This window comes from Protopterus annectens, chromosome 7.part0 (genome assembly GCF_019279795.1).
Source record: "Protopterus annectens isolate FY-2018-M chromosome 7.part0, PAN1.0, whole genome shotgun sequence".
NCBI lineage: Eukaryota > Metazoa > Chordata > Ceratodontiformes > Protopteridae > Protopterus > Protopterus annectens.
In genome coordinates this window covers 1447359460-1447380260 of record NC_056739.1, presented here as the reverse complement: position 1 = coordinate 1447380260, position 20801 = coordinate 1447359460, and the positions used below count along the sequence as shown (strand labels likewise).

Below are 20801 nucleotides of genomic sequence, written 5' to 3'. Positions count from 1 at the left end.
CTAAACACACAATGAATTTGCATTTAGGGTTAATTGATATGTTCCTGAAGTATTCTGTAAAAATGAGCACAGAACTATTGAAGCAAATTCTGTCATTATCTTATACTGTAATAGTGACTTTAGTTTACAAATTATTACTACATTTACCTGTTGAAACAGCTTGCCAGCCCACAGAAAATGGAGTTCTTGCTTGGACTGTGTATGTGGTAATAGGACTATTATTAGTCACTCCTGGTCTCCAGGATATTCGAGCCGTATTGTCAGTAATTTCAACAACTTTTACTGCTTCTGGTGGACCTGGAGGGCCTAAAAAACAGAAAGTAGGTAACGTTTATTGATTCCAAAGAGAGATTTAGTACTCATGTACAAAATGGCAATGGAAATTGTCTGCTGTTTTGTTCAGACCTTATTTTTTATTGTAACATGAAACAACACAATATAATTTACTAGACATTTGTGATACTATTACGGATGTATTAAACATTCAAGGAGTTTGCATTCTGACAATGTAACTGACATCTATTGAGACAATAAAGATCCTAATAAGCAATTCACAGAGTATGAACTTTCAGTCAGGGTAGTAAGTCAGAACATGTACTCAGTTTCATTATAAATAAATGTGCACAGTATATGATAATGCAGTACCTGTCTAGGCAAGTATAATGAGGGAGCAGAACTTACTGATTTACAAACAAAGAAGGTGCCAGGACATAGTATATCCACTGCATATATAAGGGTCTTCCACCTGATTTACAAACATAAAGGTGTCAGGACATAGTATATCCACTGCATATATAAGGGTGTTCCACCTGATTTACAAACATAAAGAAGGTGTCAGAACATAGTATATCCACTGCATATATAAGGGTCTTCCACTAGGCAAGCCCTACAATTTCTGATATACACCACTCTTTATTCTTTATATGTGTAGCTTGGCTCTCCACCACTATGAGTAGAAATGTCTGCCCTGTTTTGGTTGGAGCTTTCTTCAGGGTGGGATTACTACTAATTGGGATATGTGGTAGGGGACAGTTTATGCTGGAAAAAGAGTGGTGATGTAAAGACTGGCAGTGAATGTCTGTACTGAACCTTGCATATTCGTGGTGGTGTAAGGACTGACAGTGAAAGTCCATAGTGAACCTTGCATATTCCTGGTGGTATAAGGACTGATCGGGGAATCTCCCCAGCATCCCTTGCTGTAGTACCCCCAACTTTATTCATTCAGAAGTGCACTCTACCATTACCTAACAGCATACAAAGAAGCTTATGCCTCATCATCATCATTATACAGTTCTTGCTTTGTTGAGATGGAGTCAAACAGATTTTGGTGTTGGTTGCTTTCACTATTTGTCACAATATGAATAATTTGAATAGTATATTATTGATTATCAATATGTAACGTATTTAACTACAACAGTATGGGACAGCAGACACTGCTGAATCTTGAAGCTGAAATAAACCTGCTGTCTTACATAGGATGACTGTAACTCCAAACTGCCTAAATAGGATTACACTTCCCACAGGTTATTTCACCATAAGTGTGTGATCTCAAACAAGACAGCATAACATTTACCTGTTAGGAGACATGATCTGCAGTTTTGCCCAGTACTTTTGGAATCAAGCACTCAGAGTTTCTGTCTGTCTGTCTGTACTGCTATCTGTCAGTGGGGTGGAGTAAGGATCCACTGCCCAAGTGTATGTCATTGAACATGTTACATGTAGATAATATACCAACTAGGTGCAGTTAGTGTCACTACAGCAGGTGATATACAGCTCACAGTTTAGCTTGTACTATGATTTTTACTTCAGAAATGTGCCATTTAGTTTGCTAAATTCATAATGTGCTGCTATAGTTTTATTCATATTTCAGTTTTATCTACCAGTTCTGTGATGTACACTTGAATTAATCATCCTCATTTTAGCATTTATAGTCACTGTGTTATTGTTTCACTTGTATTATTTACATTATTACTATCACCCTTAAGATCTACTGTTTACAGTTGTCTTCGTTTTTACAGTTTGTTTATTAGTTATATAACCTGTCTTTGCACTGATGTATATAGGTTTTTAGTATTTTAGTCATCTTCAGTAATAATATACAATTTTGTTACTTATCATTTGTATATGTTTACATTTATTATTTTCTACCTGTTGTTGGTTTCTTTTACTCTTATTCATGCCACACCTCTCTAGCATTTAGTGCAAGAAATCTGGGCAAAGCCTAAATTAATGGGGGGACAGAGGCTCAAAAACAGGAGTAGATTTTAAATCTTGCTCTTACAAACTTAGAAAGTTGCTACAATAATAGGATTTCTGAATGATATGAAGATTGAAACTCAAATGTATGACACGATTTAGCAACTTCAATCCTCAGTGATTTGGCAGAACAAGCCAAAAATAAAAGATAAAAATCTAGACATTCTGCAGAAATCTGGTGTGTACTTCTACTAAGACATATCTCTGTCAAGCATCAGAGAAAATCTCACCCTCAAAAAAAAGAAATTAAATTAAAATTGGGGTGGTGGCTAGGTTCCATGGGTCATGTGGCCCCCAAATAATAAGCCAGAGCTATGGTAGCCCTATCATTATACTCCAAGGGACAAAAAAAAAAACTTTGCTATTGTAGCCCTGTGATCCAGCAGGACATACCTGTTGTCCAAAGAAATATCTGTGAGCTGAAAGAAGGTCCATGTTAGCCCTTCATCTATACCCATATGATGTACAGTAAGTACAGTCAGTCTGAAGCATTCATATGAACTGGCAGTTATAGTGATGACTTGCCTTGATAATTTTAGTCCAGTTTTGGCAGAAGCTTTGCCCTGGGTTCTTCATTATTTATAACATGCACTTAGAAAGGCTCTGGGACAGTGTAACCATGTTTTTCCTGCTGTGTTTATTTAAAGCTGAAGATAGAATATTCATCTCATTCAAGTATGTTTTTGGTACACTTGGCTGAGTGAGGGTGTTCCTTGAAGATTTCCTGGAGCTGTTAGTCACCTCAAGTTTCACTAATTTAACATCTGGATTGAAATTACATCACTTTTGTGAAATAATTATTTTTGATTATGATGAGATTAAGATTTGTTCATGTGATTACCTCTGTTACTCATTACTTTGGGCATACTGTGGACATACTGTGGACTTAATTTACCAGCTAGATATGTCATTCACTGACAAAGTGGCCAAACTTTTCTCGTGATCTGGCTGTTATGTGGCACATTTTTGCAGTGAAGGTCACCTGGCTGTCACCCATTAGACTTGAGTTAGTAAAGTACAAATATTAACAGCCTTCCACTGCTTAGATCATCTTTCTTGCCCTGAATGAACTTATTGTGAAGATCAGTGATAAATACAGTGATGACCTAATCCCTGCCAACAGCTCAGTTTTGACTTCTCTGAATCTCTTCATCTGGTCCAACTTGTAGTTCAAGAGCCCTAGTTCAGCTAAAATCTTCAATGTTTTTGCAGGACTGCATGAAATTTTGAGTGCTTAATACTGACTGTTTTTACCATCTCTTAGAGGGAAGACTTGAATAGACAAGCACTGTTCTTTGCGCAAATCATAAAATTCATCCAAAAAAATTGTGTTTGCTGCCCAGGGAGATTTCTACTGTGCACTGCTGACTGGTATCACTTTTTATGCTTGTTGTGAGATTAAGCAGCCCCGCTTGTCTCACCAGTCAGAGGATGTTTTCATTAGAGGAATGAGAATATGTTTCTTGGTTCTTTTCGGCAAGCTTGTTTACATCAGGCTTGTTGTGTCCTTATTGCCTCCTGAAAATGGCTTTGATCTGGTAAGCAATACGTTTATGTACTGGTCAGATTTTGATTTGCCTGATTACCTTGAATTTGTTTTCTTAGCTTCAATCATGAACCAAATAATCAGAGTCTTGGCCCTTTTTCCACAAGGCTTGTTATGTCCTGTCTTGTGCTTTTGGGTTCTGTTCTGCAAATGAATATTTGGTCTTCCTTAGCAATTGTTAATTTACAATAGGTTCATAGGTAAGTACAAGTCTAGCTGTTGTTGAGGCCCATTTTAAGCCCTGCCAGTTTTCCATGTGCTTCAGTTAACCTATTCCATTTGATTATAGATTGGCCTTGCCCATCCCATGGTCAATAATTATATATTTTCCCTACTGAGAATAACTGGGATCACACCATAGATAACATGAGGGGACACATGCATGGGATAAAGCATTTAGGAACTGTCTGTCCATGAGTAATACAGGGGGCAGTTCTGGGGTACAGTTTCTGTTTCCCATCCACAGATCCAAGTTGCACTTGAATATGAACAGGGATGAACTTTGCTTTATGTGAATGATGAGTCTCATCTGCAAGATATACCTGTCTCTCCAAACCATTCTGTTGATGTTGCAGAAGTAGTTTATATCCCTAGAATGAATGTTTCTGATGCAATTTGACTTGCTGATGTGAAGTAAATCCATTAGTATTGGGTTGGAGGATGTCTTGTATGCCAGACAGAGGTCATGTCTTATAAGTCTGTAGGATACTGTTCATAGTGACAGGACTTTGAGTTGGTTCATGAAGGACATGTTGTTTACTCCATGTTTTCCTTTATTAAAGTATCTCTGTGGGCATTCCAGTTGGTGCATGCGTTTGGACAGATACATGCCAAAAAGGGATATTATATTCAATGATTGACCTAATGAGGATTGTGTAAAAGGGGAAAATGACATTGCTAGACACAATCCCTTTGTTTATAAGCTGTGCAATATAGGAACACTTTTCTTCCAAAATTAGACACATGCTGGACAAAAGATAGATCACTGACCATAAAAGTTCCCAAATCCCAAACAACTGGGCCATCTCTCAGGGGCATATTATTAAAGTGATAGTTCCCTGGAAAAGATGACTTCCCCGTGGGTATAGTATTGCACTTTTTGGCATTTAGTTTCAGTCTATGATTTTGGCACCATTTAATTATGTTGGGATAAAGCTTCCTGCAGAATAGCAAAGTCATTTGGGGATTCAATGGCTGCTCCTAGCTTGCAGTCATCTGTAAACTTAGTCAGACAGAGCTTTTTATTATTTGCTCTTACTTCAGAAAAGTAAGTGCCAAAAAATAGAGGTATAGCTTAGAACCCTTGAGGACTCCATTGGTGAATGATCTTTTTGTGGAGGTGACTCCTCCATTCTCATTTCTTGCATCCTGTCTGTGAGTCAGTTGACAATACAGCTGGTGACATATGGGTTTATTCACAGTTTATTTAACTTTTAACTTTGCCTGACTGATGCATTTTGCCAAAACCTTTGGCCAGGTTGAGGTATGTCATGTGTACTATTTTGTCTTCATCCATTGTTTTGGTGACATTTTCAAAAAAATCCACCAGGTTGATGAATCCAAACTGAGATGGGTCCAGTGTTGGGAGGATCCCTATGTCATGACTGATTAATTCCATGGTAAGTCTTTCCATATGAGGGTAATCAGACATAAGGGTCAGTAATTGCTTGGGACTGTGGAAGGTCCTCTCTTATGCTGGGGAATGACTGCAGATTTTCTCCATTCACTTGGTACAAAACCTGCAAGGTGTCTGAGATTGAACAGTGTTGTTAAGGGTGTGGATAATTCTTCATGTTATTTAAGATGCATCCAAGGATATTGCCATGGCCCATCAATGCATTATTTTTAGCTTTTCATAGCACTTTTAGGACTTGGTCTTGAATGATAACCAGAGGCAAACCAGTTTCACTTATTTGTTGAGGGACAGAACCAGGAAGAGTGGGGGTAAAGGTAGAACTACATTTAACTGTCAGCAGGTTCTGTATACCTTCAACCTCAGTGAATGTAACATAGTTCATAATCAGCTCACTGCATTGTTGCATTGTCCTTTTGACATTAGAAACATAACTAAGAATGCCTTGTGATTGTCTTTGGCTTGGTTTGTTTTAGCCTCAAATTTGGCTTTGGTGGATTTTATTAAATTTCTGAGTTGTTTTTACTTTCAGTGACAAAGATTCTAACATTCTGTGATTGATTTTCTTACTTTTGGTCAAAATTATTTTCCTTTTATTATAAAGCTTTTAGATTTTACGGTTCCACCATATGGGAATAATTGTTCATAATTTTATGAATAAGACTCTTTACATCCTGATAAACTTAACATTAACTGCAGTATGTCCAATATTCCTATTATTAGCAAGAAATTGTAGAAAAGTGGTTAACAGATAACTTGATTCTAATCTTAAGGATCACAAGCTCTATAATTTCTTTCCCTCTGTTTTCCAGATCCGTCACCCTACTGAGACAACACTCACTATGCTTCTCATTGATTTACTCATGGCAGCCAACAAAAGTTATATTTAGTCTTATCCCCCTTAATCTCACAGTGGCTTTTGATGTGGTGGACCATGATATCTTCCTGAAATATCTGGCCTACTACTCTGGTATCTCAGAAACTGCTTTAGAGCAGTTTGCTCCTACCACTATGATCATTTATAGTCAGATATCTCTAGCATTCATTCTTCCTCATTCTGCTCTCTAGACTGTGGTATACCACAGGGTCCACCTTGGGATCTACCCCTCCTTACTACATATCTGCTTCCCTGGGTGATCTTACTTGAGGAAGGAGATAGCTGCAATACCACTGCTACACTGATGACATCCATGCATTCCTCTACTTCCCTCAAGACTCTGTATCAGTTCAGGATTCCTTTGGAGGTGATCCTCAGATGCAACCAGTATGGTTACCATACCAATCCAAGCTACCCTCAAGAGATTTTAATCTTTAGCATGCAATCCCTTCCAACATCTGTAGGATTACAAAATCAAATTCACATCAAAAATGTTTGAGCTTGAGGTTATCTTTGGTGGCAAACTCACATTTAAGTGACAAGTGCTGGCTTTCATAAAATCTGCATTTTTTCATACTGCTCTATTACCTACATCTGAACCCTTGGCAGTTGTTTTTGGTGATGTGTAAGGATTATTTAGAGGAAAAGGCCACCCTGTATTAGCATTTTATTTAGGTTCACTTATCAACCCTGTATCTGTGCTAGCTGCTACACCCATTCCAAGTAATAACTTCTTGCTGTCACAGTGCTGGAATAAGCTATTTCTATGATCAATGAGTTATATGCCAACTCTATGTCTGTGCTTGCCACTACATCCATTCCAACCAATGACTTCTTGCTGACTCACTGCTGGAATAAGATATTTCTGTGCTCAATGAGCTATATATGTTCTCACTTGTAGTGAACATTGTACAGCCTGTTATTATTTGAAAGTGTACCCTAAATAGTCTAATGCACCACCGGAGCAATATTGAGTGTCCTAACCATTCCCCCCCGACCTAATATTATGTTGCTGCCCCCTTTAAATTGTTAGTTAACTCCTATCAGGACTCCATCTTTCTGAAACAATAGAAACTGTTAAACTTCAAAATGAAACACAAACTAGGTAAAAACAAAAAAAGCCCGAACAAACTGGCAACCAACTCTTTTTAATACTTCCAATTAGTTTGAAGCGCTTTTCGGCTGAAACAACAGCCTTCATCAGAATGCAAAAAACACACAGACCAGCTCATTTAAATAATAAAATGCCAAAAAAGGCACCAAAATGAAAAAAACAATTAAACAATTAAAATGCCATTACATCTTAAAATTACCTAACCTAATATATTAAAATAAAATGAAAAATAGTACATCGGTCGTAAAACATTTATACTCATCAAATGCACAATATTATGTTATCTAATTAAACTCCTAAGTTTCAGCAAACTGCTGATAGAAATTGCATCATTTAAACCAGGTACATTACAAGCGTTTAGCATAATTTTCCATTTCAATTCCAATTCAAGTAATCTAAAAGCGTATGGGCCTCCTCTAGGATTCCAAGATATAGAATCAATCACCAAGAATTTAAAATAATGATTACTATACAAAGCAACATGTTTGGCTAGGGCATTGTCTGCCTTCTTGTGATTTATGCCATAAATATACTAATATATCCTATCGCGGAGCCTCCGCTCTGTCTTACCCACATAGAAGGCAGGACAATTCATGCACCTAGCCAAATATACTATTTCCCTAGAATTACAGTTACATATCCTTCGTAACTTATGTCTATAATCATTAACAGGAAAGGAATTAGTTGTCTCTATGTGTTTACACATATTACAGGCCTCGCATTTCACCATCCCTGGTATTTTAACAAGCGTGCTTGTATTGTGCACTAATAGATCTTTCAATTTCCTCCCACGTGTAAACACTATTTTTGTTCCTTCCCCCAATTTATTTAATAAACTTTGATTCGATCTAAACAGATCCCAATTTTTCTTGATTATGTTAACACAAGAATAACTCTGTGTATAGAAAGTAGTAATAAAACTACAAACCAAACCGTCACGGACTCCCTTTGAAGTTAGTGAACTCGTGTTCAAACCATTAGTTTCACTAAATTGGGAATTCAATTCTGCATCAACAATTTTCAAAGCCAACAAAGGTACATAAACTTGATTTAACCTTTTAGTTTTAACTTCCTGAATTAAATCTTCAATTAAATCTAAAGGATACCCTCTATGTGTAAAAGCAGATTTCAAAAATTCACATTCCTCATTAAAATCATCTTCTTGAGTAGAAATACGAGCTGCCCTGACAAGTTGTCCTTTGACAACTGCCCTTTTCTGAAAAAAGGGGTGGCAGCTTGAAAAATGGAGAAACATATTCGAATATGTATTTTTTCTATGTATTCTCACTGTAAAGCAGTTCAATTCATTGTTTTTCTTAATTAATACATCCAAATATGCAATTGATTCTTTATCAAAGGTAGAGGTAAATTTTAAAGATTCAGTTGTAGAATTAAAGAGCTCTAAAAGACTGGAAGCTACCTGTTCCTCACCATTTAATAAAACGAAGATATCATCAGGATATCTTGTATAATATACAACATTATCTACATATAATTGATTCTTAAATACAAACTCAGACTCCCAATATGCCATCACAAGGTTGGCTACGCTGGCCCCACAAGGCAACCCCATAGCCAACCCTACCTTCTGCAAATAAAACTGTTGATTGAAAACAAAATAATTGTTAGTTAAAATTAAATCCAATAATTCAATAATTAAGAAAATGTTGTCACTAGAAACCTCATGCTTTCTCATCGTGAAAGCGACCCAATCTATCGCTACTTGATGGGGAATACAAGTGTATAAGTCCTTTACATCAATTGTCAACATGTTGTAACCAGAACTATACTCCAACTTATTCACATTTGTCAAAAATAACCAGGAGTCTTTACAGATTTGAACTTCAGATGTAACACATTTTTGTAAAAAAGAATCAATAACTTTCACACAAGCATATGTGGGAGAACCACGGCCGTCTACTAAGGGCCTCATAGGCGGATTTATAAGATCCTTATGGATCTTAGGGATTCCAAACAATGAAGAAAACACAGGAAATGAAGTAGTCATGTAATTCAAAAGATGTTGATCTATACGCCCTTCTATAAAAAGGTCATTGATACAAGATTTAGCCAAGTTATATGCACCATTCACTTCAGATCTAGAACTTATCGAATATGTTTCATCACTAAGCAATTCTTTGATTCGGTCATTGTAGTTATCTATATCGAACACTACTATGCCCCCTCCTTTATCGGGTTTACAAATCCGAATGTTCTCTGAATGGATAAACTTGATCAAATCCTGTTCGCCCTTCCCATCCGCTAACTTGTTGTTACATCGCTCCCTTGATCTAGATAGTGCTCTAAAATCCAATTCACATAATGCTTCAAAAGATTGAACCACAGGGTGTAATGGAGGGTTAAATATACTAGGGATACGAAATAGTTGCATTCCTTCCAACCCCAAACTATTACCAAATAGTAACTGAAAATTTAATTTCCTTGTAAAAAATTTAAGATCTATAATTGTTTTAGTTAAATCAAGCTGCTGTTGCAGGACATAAATAAAACCTTTGGCTAAAAAATTAACCAAATCAGAAGAAATAGGACAAGTTGAAAAATTAAAAACCTTAAAGTCATGATTATCGTTGTAAACAATAGTCAGACCAAACTTATCAACTTCAACTATAGAATTGACATCAATGTCTGAAGTATTACTACTGACATCAAGATCTAAAGAGTCCATGAATGAGACATTACAAAACCTGGAGGAACACTCGGTGAGATATGTTACCTAATTACCACGAGTGTCCTCCCTCACGGTTACTTCGTGTTCATCGCTGATCTGGTTTTGCTTTTGTTGTTGTAAAAATTTCTCTGCTGTTTTGGTCTCGCCCCAGAATGATGGAACTGCTGAAAATCCTGACTTTCAGCATGGCCAGGTTGTTGTGAGACCCTTGTATTATTATTATTATAGTACACACGAGGACCATTCTGTAGTCTCTCACTTCTCCTTAATATAGGTACCTCAGAATCAGTCGAAGAGTCATTAATACCAATGTTAGAAGCAACAGGCACTTGACCATCATTCCGAGATGTACCTTGTAGGTGTATTGTGTTGGTATCTGGCTCATTAGAGACACCTCGTTGCCATACTTGAAAAGGGGGAGGTGGAGGGTATGCTAACCCTTCACTATACGCCTTGATAGCTCTTAATAGTTTTTTACTTTTATTGTTTTGTAACTTCGACATATGTTGGTCTATGCTTGACCGTATTCTAGCATACTCATATTTGTATCTAATAAATTCAATGTCATCGACTACTTTTTTGTCCATGTTCAACACTGAGTCAGAGATATCACTAGCCAAAAGAGAATAGTGCTTGATCATGAGATTAAGTAACTCAAAACCCTGATGGTCGAACAGTTGTAAAAGTTCTTTATGAAACAACGAATCCTTCGCTAACCCCGTCGGGTACTGTGATCTACGTAAACCCTTAGGTATAATTTTCTGATTCAAGCACTCATTAAAATATGCAATTTCCAACTGGGTTTTTTTAAGTTTAAATAAATATGAGTCAAGCATTTTTAAATTACTTACTATGTTAGGAGCAAAAGTTGACCCATTATCCAAGTTATCTGCTGTCCGATTTAAAACATCTCGTTGACCATTAGAAAAGGAAAATTTGCCCTGAATCCATGTTGCCATCGATGGAAAATCTTCCAATTGTTTTTTAGGCAAAATGGATGTTGCGCCGTTTGCATACTGAGGAACACCGGAATCCAAGCCAGCTACATTGAAATACATTTTATTTTAATATATTAGGGTTAGGTAATTTTAAGATGTAATGGTATTTTAATTGTTTAATCGCTTTTTTCATTTTGGCGCCTTTTTTGGCATTTTATTATTTAAATGAGCTGGTCTGTGTGTTTTTTGCATTCTGATGAAGGCTGTTGTTTCAGCCGAAAAGCGCTTCAAACTAATTGGAAGTATTAAAGAGAGTTGGTTGCCAGTTTGTTCGGGCTTTTTTTGTTTTTACCTAGTTTGTGTTTCATTTTGAAGTTTAACAGTTTGTATGGCTGCAAGTCCGACCCTACTTGACAACCCGCCCTCTCAGCAACAAGGAAGTATGACAGATACTTTTGAACCTAGTACGGCACCTTTGGGAAATGATTTCTCGTCAGCGAAAAATAATGTTTTGGTTTTGTTATCCACCAAGATTGAGTCTATATGTTCCCGCCTCGACCAGCTCGACCAAAACCAGTGGGTGTTACACACCTTAATATCTGCAAACACCGGTGAGAGGAACAGTAGGATTGTGAATGTACCAGCTGCCTTCAATGTAGCTGGCTTGGATTCCGGTGTTCCTCAGTATGCGGCGTTGACTGTTAATAGTCAAAGTGACAACAGTACACCACCCCCGGCACAAAGGCTTCCAGCTACTTCACCGATTTTGACTGTGTGTTCAGGAGTTAATCAATCGGATGTTGCTCCCACTTTACCTCTTGAGACAGTCGGATTACCAGGTACATTGTCAAACGGCGCAACATCCATTTTTCCTAAAAAACAATTGGAAGATTTTCCATCGATGGCAACATGGATTCAGGGCAAATTTTCCTTTTCTAATGGTCAACAAGATGTTTTAAATTGGACGGCAGATAACTTGGATAATGGGTCAACTTTTGCTCCTAATATAGTAAGTAATTTAAAAATGCTTGACTCATATTTATTTAAACTTAAAAAAACCCAGTTGGAAATTGCATATTTTAATGAGTGCTTGAATCAGAAAATTATACCTAAGGGTTTACGTAGATCACAGTACCCGACGGGGTTAGCGAAGGATTTGTTGTTTCATAAAGAACTTTTACAACTGTTCGACCGTCTGGGTTTTGAGTTACTTAATCTCATGATCAAGCACTATTCTCTTTTGGCTAGTGATATCTCTGACTCAGTGTTGAACTTGGACAAAAAAGTAGTCGATGACATTGAATTTATTAGATACAAATATGAATATGCTAGAATACGGTCAAGCATAGACCAACATATGTCGAAGTTACAAAACAATAAAAGTAAAAAACTATTAAGAGATATCAATGCATATAATGAAGGGTTAGCGTACCCTCCACCTCCCCCTTTTCAAGTATGGCAACGAGGTGTCTCTAATGAGCCAGATACCAACGCGACACACCTACAAGGTACATCTCGGAATGATGGTCAAGTGCCTGTTGCTTCTAACATTGGTATTAATGACTCTTCGACTGATTCTGAGGTACCTATATTAAGGAGAAGTGAGAGACTACAGAATGGTCCTTGTGTGTACTATAATAATAATACAAGGGTCTCACAACAACCTGGCCATGCTGAAAGTCAGGATTTTCAGCAGTTCCATCATTCTGGGGCGAGACCAAAACAGCAGAGAAATTTTTACAACAACAAAAGCAAAACCAGATCAGCGATGAACACGAAGTAACCGTGAGGGAGGACACTCGTGGTAATGAGGTAACATATCTCACCGAGTGTTCCTCCGGGTTTTGTAATGTCTCATTCATGGACCCTTTAGATCTTGATGTCAGTAGTAATACTTCGGACATTGATGTCAATTCTATAGTTGAAGTTCATAAGTTTGGTCCGACTATTGTTTACAATGATAATCATGACTTTAAGGTTTTTAATTTTTCAACTTGTCCTATTTCTTCTGATTTGGTTAATTTTTTAGCCAAAGGTTTTACTTATGTCCTGCAACAGCAGCTTGATTTAACTAAAACGATTATAGATCTTAAATTATTTACAAGGAAATTAAATTTTCAGTTACTATTTGGTAATAGTTTGGGGTTGGAAGGAATGCAACTATTTTGCATCCCTTGTATATTTAACCCTCCATTACACCCTGTGGTTCAATCTTTTGAAGCATTATGTGAATTGGATTTTAGAGCACTATCTAGATCAAGGGAGCGATGTAACAACAAGTTAGCAGATGGGAAGGGCGAACAGGATTTGATCAAGTTTATCCATTCACAGAACATTCGGATTTGTAAACCTGATAAAGGAGGGGGCATAGTAGTGTTCGATATAGATAACTACAATGACCGAATCAAAGAATTGCTTAGTGATGAAACATATTCGATAAGTTCTAGATCTGAAGTGAATGGTGCATATAACTTGGTTAAATCTTGTATCAATGACCTTTTTATAGAAGGGCGTATAGATCAACATCTTTTGAATTACATGACTACTTCATTTCCTGTGTTTCCTTCATTGTTTGGAATCCCTAAGATCCATAAGGATCTTATAAATCCGCCTATGAGGCCCTTAGTAGATGGCCGTGGTTCTCCCACATATGCTTGTGCGAAAGTTATTGATTCTTTTTTACAAAAATGTGTTACATCTGAAGTTCAAATCTGTAAAGACTCCTGGTCATTTTTGACAAATGTGAATAAGTTGGAGTATAGTTCTGGTTACAACATGTTGACAATTGATGTAAAGGACTTATACACTTGTATTCCCCATCAAGTAGCGATAGATTGGGTCGCTTTCATGATGAGGAAGCATGAGGTTTCTAGTGACAACATTTCCTTAATTATTGAATTATTGGATTTAATTTTAACTAACAATTATTTTGTTTTCAGTCAACAGTTTTATTTGCAGAAGGTAGGGTTGGCTATGGGGTCGCCTTGTGGGGCCAGCGTAGCCAACCTTGTGATGGCATATTGGGAGTCTGAGTTTGTATTTAAGAATCAATTATATGTAGATAATGTTGTATATTATACAAGATATCCTGATGATATCTTCGTTTTATTAAATGGTGAGGAACAGGTAGCTTCCAGTCTTTTAGAGCTCTTTAATTCTACAACTGAATTTTTAAAATTTACCTCTACCTTTGATAAAGAATCAGTTGCATATTTGGATGTATTAATTAAGAAAAACAATGAAATGAACTGCTTTACAGAGAGAATACATAGAAAAAATACATATTCGAATATGTTTCTCCATTTTTCAAGCTGCCACCCCTTTTTTCAGAAAAGGGCAGTTGTCAAAGGACAACTTGTCAGGGCAGCTCGTATTTCTACTCAAGAAGCTGATTTTAATAAGGAATGTTAATTTTTGAAATCTGCTTTTACACATAGGGGGTATCCTTTAGATTTAATTGAAGATTTAATTCAGAAAGTTAAAACTAAAAGGTTAAATCAAGTTTATGTACCTTTGTTGTCTTTGAAAATTGTTGATGCAGAATTGAATTCCCAATTTAGTGAAACTAATGGTTTGAACACAAGTTCACTAACTTCAAAGGGAGTTCGTGATGGTTTGGTTTGTAGTTTTATTACTACTTTCTGTACACAGAGTTATTCTTGTGTTAACATAATCAAGAAAAATTGGGATCTGTTTAGATCGAATCAAAGTTTATTAAATAAATTGGGGGAAGGAACAAAAATAGTGTTTAAACGTGGGAGGAACTTGAAAGATCTATTAGTGCACAATACAAGCACGCTTGTTAAAATACCAGGGATGGTGAAATGCGAGGCCTGTAATATGTGTAAACACATAGAGACAACTAATTCCTTCACTGTTAATGATTATAGATATAAGTTACGAAGGAAATTTAACTGTAATTCTAGGGAAATAGTATATTTGTCTAGGTGCATGAATTGTCCTGCCTTCTATGTGGGTAAGATGGAGCGGAGGCTCCGCGATAGGATATATGAGCATATTTATGCCATAAATCACAAGAAGGCGGACAATGCCCTAGCCAAACATGTTGCTTTGTATAGTAACCATTATTTTAAATTCCTGGTGATTGATTCTATATCTAGGAATCCTAGAGGAGGTCCATACGCTTTTAGATTACTTGAATTGGAATTGAAATGGCAAATTATGCTAAACGCTTGTAATGTACCTGGTTTAAATGATGCAATTTCTATCCGCAGTTTGCTGAGACTTAGGAGTTTAATTAGATAACATAATATTGTGCATTTGATGAGTATAAATGTTTTATGACCGATGTACTATTTTTCATTTTATTTTAATATATTAGGGTTAGGTAATTTTAAGATGTAATGGTATTTTAATTGTTTAATTGCTTTTTTAATTTTGGCACCTTTTTTTGGCATTTTATTATTTAAATGAGCTGGTCTGTGTGTTTTTTGCATTCTGATGAAGGCTGTTGTTTCAGCTGAAAAGCGCTTCAAACTAATTGGAAGTATTAAAGAGAGTTGGTTGCCAGTTTGTTCGGGCTTTTTTTGTTTTTACAATAGAAACTCTGCACAGCCATCCAATAGTCTATCTTAATAGCAAAAAAAAAATAAAAAAGTAAGTTAGGTGCAACATATTTGATATCTTTCCCACCTACTCTTTTACTACCCCCCCATAAGCATGCTTTGCTGTAAACAACTAATCGAAAACTTAAAGAACATAAAACAAAGAAAAAATAATAAAATAACAAATAACTTAGCAGGCTTGTTTTTGGACAAGATAATAGCATACCCAGGTCCAAAGTCCATCAGTAATTTGAGAACTTTCAGAAGCAGTAGTACTTTATTATCTATTGCCCATTTGCTGCTCAAAATTTCCCATAAGGCCTTCTGTGATTTAAATTATTAGGCAGGCTTTCTGGGCCATCTTTCCACTCGGGTTCATATTAAAACACCAAATGCTGAAAACAGCGAACGGTGTTTCATCGACACATATTTAGCGAAAGCTGAAAATATCGAAACCACAGAACAGTGATTTCTTTCCTAGGGAAAGAAATCGCTGTTCCAACCCCCCCCCCAAAAAAACATTAAACACTTCCAAACACATACATACCCTAACTCTAATTATACCCCCCAAAAAACAGTAAACAACTAAATACACATATGCACGTAACCCAACCATACATCTAATGAAAAAATAAACAGTAAACATTTTAAAACATATGCACTTACCTTAACCCACACCCTAACCTTATAGTCAGTAACTCTCGCACATTTACATAAACAGTTCCGAACACAAACACAATTACCTTAACCCTAATCCTACCCCCTGAAAACAAAAGTAAACAATTGAAGACACATACACACGTAACTCAACCATGCATCTAATGCAAAATAAAAAACAGTAAACCCTTTTATACATATGCACTTACCTTAACCCGCACCCTAACCTTAAGGTCAGTAACTGTTGCACAATCATGCTCGGGAGCTATATCAGACAAGGGACAACACTACACTTCAGAACAGGCAAAGCAATGAAGCAGTCAAGCGACTTCTTTCCCAGGGAAAGAATTTGCTGAACAGCCGCTTCGCTGTTTTGCCTGTTCGCCCTACATGTGTCGACGAAAACGCATTCAACAAAATGCTTTTTCGTCATTCTAATAGAAACACTTTCCACTCTACTGCTCACATCTGAACCCTTGGTAGTTGTTTCTGGTGATGCATAAAGATTATTAAGAGGAAAAGGTCGCCCTGTATTAGTATTTTATTTAAGTTCAGGTACTCATGATTTTTCTCTTAAAAAAATGAAGCTGCCATCATATTCAACATCCTTTTTAAACTGCTTTCAATTACAAAAATTACATATTAAGGTTGTTTTTTTTAAACAGGTCACCAGACATGAGCAGCTCATCTGTTGGCTTCTAAAATAGTTAATGTTGCGTTTTGTTTTTAAACTGGTCGACAGATAAGAGTGGCTTATATGTTGCTTCTAAAGTATATAATACTGGCTTTATATTTTTAAACTTGTCACCGGACATGAGCTGTTCATCTCTTGGTTTATAAAGTAGTTAATGCTGTGTTTTTTTCTTTTAAGCACTGCGAGTTTCATAAACTAGTTTACAAACACTTTGCCCAGATACCAGAAGCTTATCTGTTAGCTGTTGATTTTAAAGAAAATATCTGAACTAGTAATACATTACCATGCACTGTTATAAATCCAGAACTCCAGTTAGCTTGCATTTTTTATCACTATAAGTTACTGGATTGTTATGGTACAACTACTAATTCTAATAAATTAGTTTGATAGCAGCTTATCTGTTATTCTTTGTTAGCAGCTCTAATTTGTTCACTGAAAACTGCTATGAGTGCTGAGTGATAGAATAGTGAAAACAACTTTGTAGATGCATTTGTTGGTGACTTTTAAAAAATTATAATCCAAAAACCAGGCTGAGTATACAAATGATGACTGTATGAACTTCTGCCCTTCTTTGGTTTTTACACTAATTTCCTTGCTTTATATCCTTCCGCCATTACTAGTTCAACAACTATGTCCCTCCCCAGGCATTCCTAATCTAATCTCTAACTGCCATTTCAGTCTATTGTAACCCACACCATGTTCTTTTCCTTTCATTTGTATATGACTATCCTATATCTGTGCTAGCTGTTACACCCATTTCAACCAATGACTTTTTTGGTGACACGCTCCTGGAATAAGCTATTTCTACGATCAATGACTTATGCATGTTCTTACATGTACTGAACATTGTGCAGCCTAACTGTTATTATTTTAAAGTGTGCCCTAAATAGTTTAACACATCACTGGAACAGTCTTGAGTGTCCTATCATTTTGCTTCCCCTACTCTTATGTTGCTGTTCTCTTTAAGCTGTTAGTTAACTCCTATTAGGACTCTGTCTTTCTGACACAACAGAAACTGTGCATGGACATACTCTAGTCTATCTCAATAGCAAAAACAATAAAGAAAGCAAGATAAGTGAAATATATTTGATAGCTTTCCCTCCTACTCTGCTACTGCCATCCCCCATAAAAATGCTCTGCTTTAAAAAACTATTCAGAAACTGAAAGACCACAAAAAAAATAAATAAATAAAACATAAAAACAGCAAATAACTTACCAGGCTTACTGATAGGCTTTGGATGACAGCAGCATACCAGGTCCAAAATTCAACACACTTCGTTCACCCTCCCTACAGTCAGACTCACTCTGCTCCCCATACCCTACCCCCAATTCCCACACACCCCCTATACTTACATTTAAAATAAACAAAACTCCTCCCCCTCCTCCTTATCACCCAATCTTAACCTATCTAATTAACCACTTCCTTTCATCCCCACTTAAAGCTACATCTCACAATTTATTTTAGCAATCTCATTCCTCCCATAATTAACTAACTCCACCCCTTAAACATTTTTTACCTTCACAAATCTTCCGTCTTTTCTCTAAAATGGAATTCCACTATCCAGCCTGATTTCAGCAAATCTGTCTTACATTAACTCTTCCCCTACTAAAAAAACATCACATCAATCAATACTCAAAACATGAATACCATCAACAATTCTATTACATCCAATACTAGCCTTGAGAAACAGATAAATAGCTAATCTAATATATTTGCCAGCTTACTACACTCAAATGCTCCATCTCACAAAATATAACCTTCTACACTCCTCAAATAGCTATAAAATAAATTCTAAAACTTAAACAAAAATGAGTACCTTATTTTAAAAACTGCCATTTCTCACACACCTCATGTTTAACCCAATGTGGTAAAATTCACCCAAACCCTGGACCTAAGTCAGCATCCCCTAGCCATCATACACCCTCATCCAATACACTACGTCTAGTTATCATAGAACTGCTTAGCATGTGTAATAAATTAACTGATCTCCATGCATGGTAATCCCAGTATACTCCCAACATACTTGCAGCCAGAGATACATGGCAACGAGATCCCCATTCTGTTATCACCACTGTACTGCTCTTACATCCCTTAACTGGCTAAAATCCCCCAGCAACTCAAATACCTATCACTGACAATCACCCATAAAATTATTTATAACTCTGAATCATGTCCTGCCATAAGTACCTTACTCCAAACATATATACCAGCTGAGCTCTACGCTCTGAAAACAAACAACTCCTAGCACTTCATAAACCAAACAAAACTCGGAGACAATCCTTATATTCTTATTCAGTAACCAAATTATGGAGTGCACTACCCCTTGACATTAGAACACTGTAACCACAAAAAGTTCAAATTCAAACAAATGGAACACCTATTATTGGCTAACACTTGTTCCTATTCAAACCCTAGCTAATTTTATCTGTTCCATCATTCAGCACCTAACTCTTACAGTCCACGTTCCCTTTCCCTCTCATCCACCTACTCCTACCATCCTTCTTCTTGCATCCTAGTTACCCCCACCCACCATTATTTCACCCCTTTCTATCTTGTCTTTTAACTTCTGTCACATACGTTGCACTTTTCTTGTTTTAAGGCTCTATCCAAAAACTGACTACATATCTTTAAAATGTTACTTACTTTCCTCCCTAACTCTTTAATTTCTCTCTCTGTCTAATATTTTCTACAGTTCAGACCACTAACAATGTGACTTTCACTCTCTTTTCTCTCACTAAAACATTCCCACTGTACAAACTCTCAACGATCACTTGTGCAACTTTCTTATTTTAACTTATGTACAGCAGCCTCTGCTTCACATGTATGAACATATGTCTGAATACAAATATGAAATCTACTGTATCAGTATAAAAGATACTGTGCATCTCAAACATTCATGCTAACGTTTTACAAGTACACCCTGCATGTTGTTTTTATACGTGATGTTAGTATTCTGAATGTTCAAGACAATACTTATGCATTATTGGTTTTATTGTCTCATTATTGTTAATTTTTTTCTCTGTATTGTTTTGGAGCTTTTCTCTATGGGCCTCCACTGAAAATAGGTTTCCTACACAGTCAGACTTTTCCAGTAACCAAATGTCAAATAAATAAATAAATTAAAAATGTATAAATAAAAGAAATATACAAAAGACATTTCTTGGAGCAAGTAACTGTTACCAGCTAAGAACCTAACTGTGGTTGTCCACAGCCTGATTTCACTACATCTTGGATTCTGCAACTTCCTATACCTATGGCTGCCGAACTACAAATCTAACTGCTTGCAATTCGTACAAATTCAGCTGATTGGTTAGCAAAAGGCATGCCCCATTACCATCATTTACACTAGTATGTTAAAAGCTTCATTAGCTGTTTCTCTGGTATTGCATCATCTACAAAGTTTTAGCCCTTACTTATCTAGCTCTATACAGCAATGAACCTCCCTGACTGGTAAAGCTTCTTCTGAGATACCATCCCACCCATGTCCTCTGCTCATTCACCTGGGGTCTGCTAATGCTTCTTAGGTTGTCATTTGAGTCTTCTGTGATTTATGTTTCCCGTACAAGGCTCAAACCTTTAGAACTTGCTATCTAGGCGGCTTCATGATTCACAATGCACAATAACTCAAGAGGTTATTTAAGCTCCATTGGGCATTGTACATTTTGTGCTTTCCTTCAGTGACCTTTTGTTGTTTTCTTTTTCTTCAGTCTTTGCATGGCATAATAGAAATGAACATGGACTTGACATCAAAATGAAAGACATAGACCATAGACCATGTTTATAACATGCAGAATAGGACTATTTTAAACTAAAATACACCATATTTTAGTT

At 36.5% G+C, this 20801-nt stretch overlaps 1 protein-coding gene across 2 annotated transcripts in view; it reads right to left on the bottom strand.

Moving 5' to 3' along the window:
• CNTN4 (contactin 4) overlaps positions 1–20801 on the bottom strand; it is a 3809844-nt gene that overhangs the window by 194565 nt on the left and 3594478 nt on the right. For both annotated transcript variants that reach the window (XM_044078010.1, XM_044078011.1), the window contains exon 16: positions 148–306. In XM_044078010.1, the coding sequence (XP_043933945.1) occupies positions 148–306 (159 nt within the window). The remainder of the gene's footprint in view (positions 1–147; positions 307–20801) is intronic.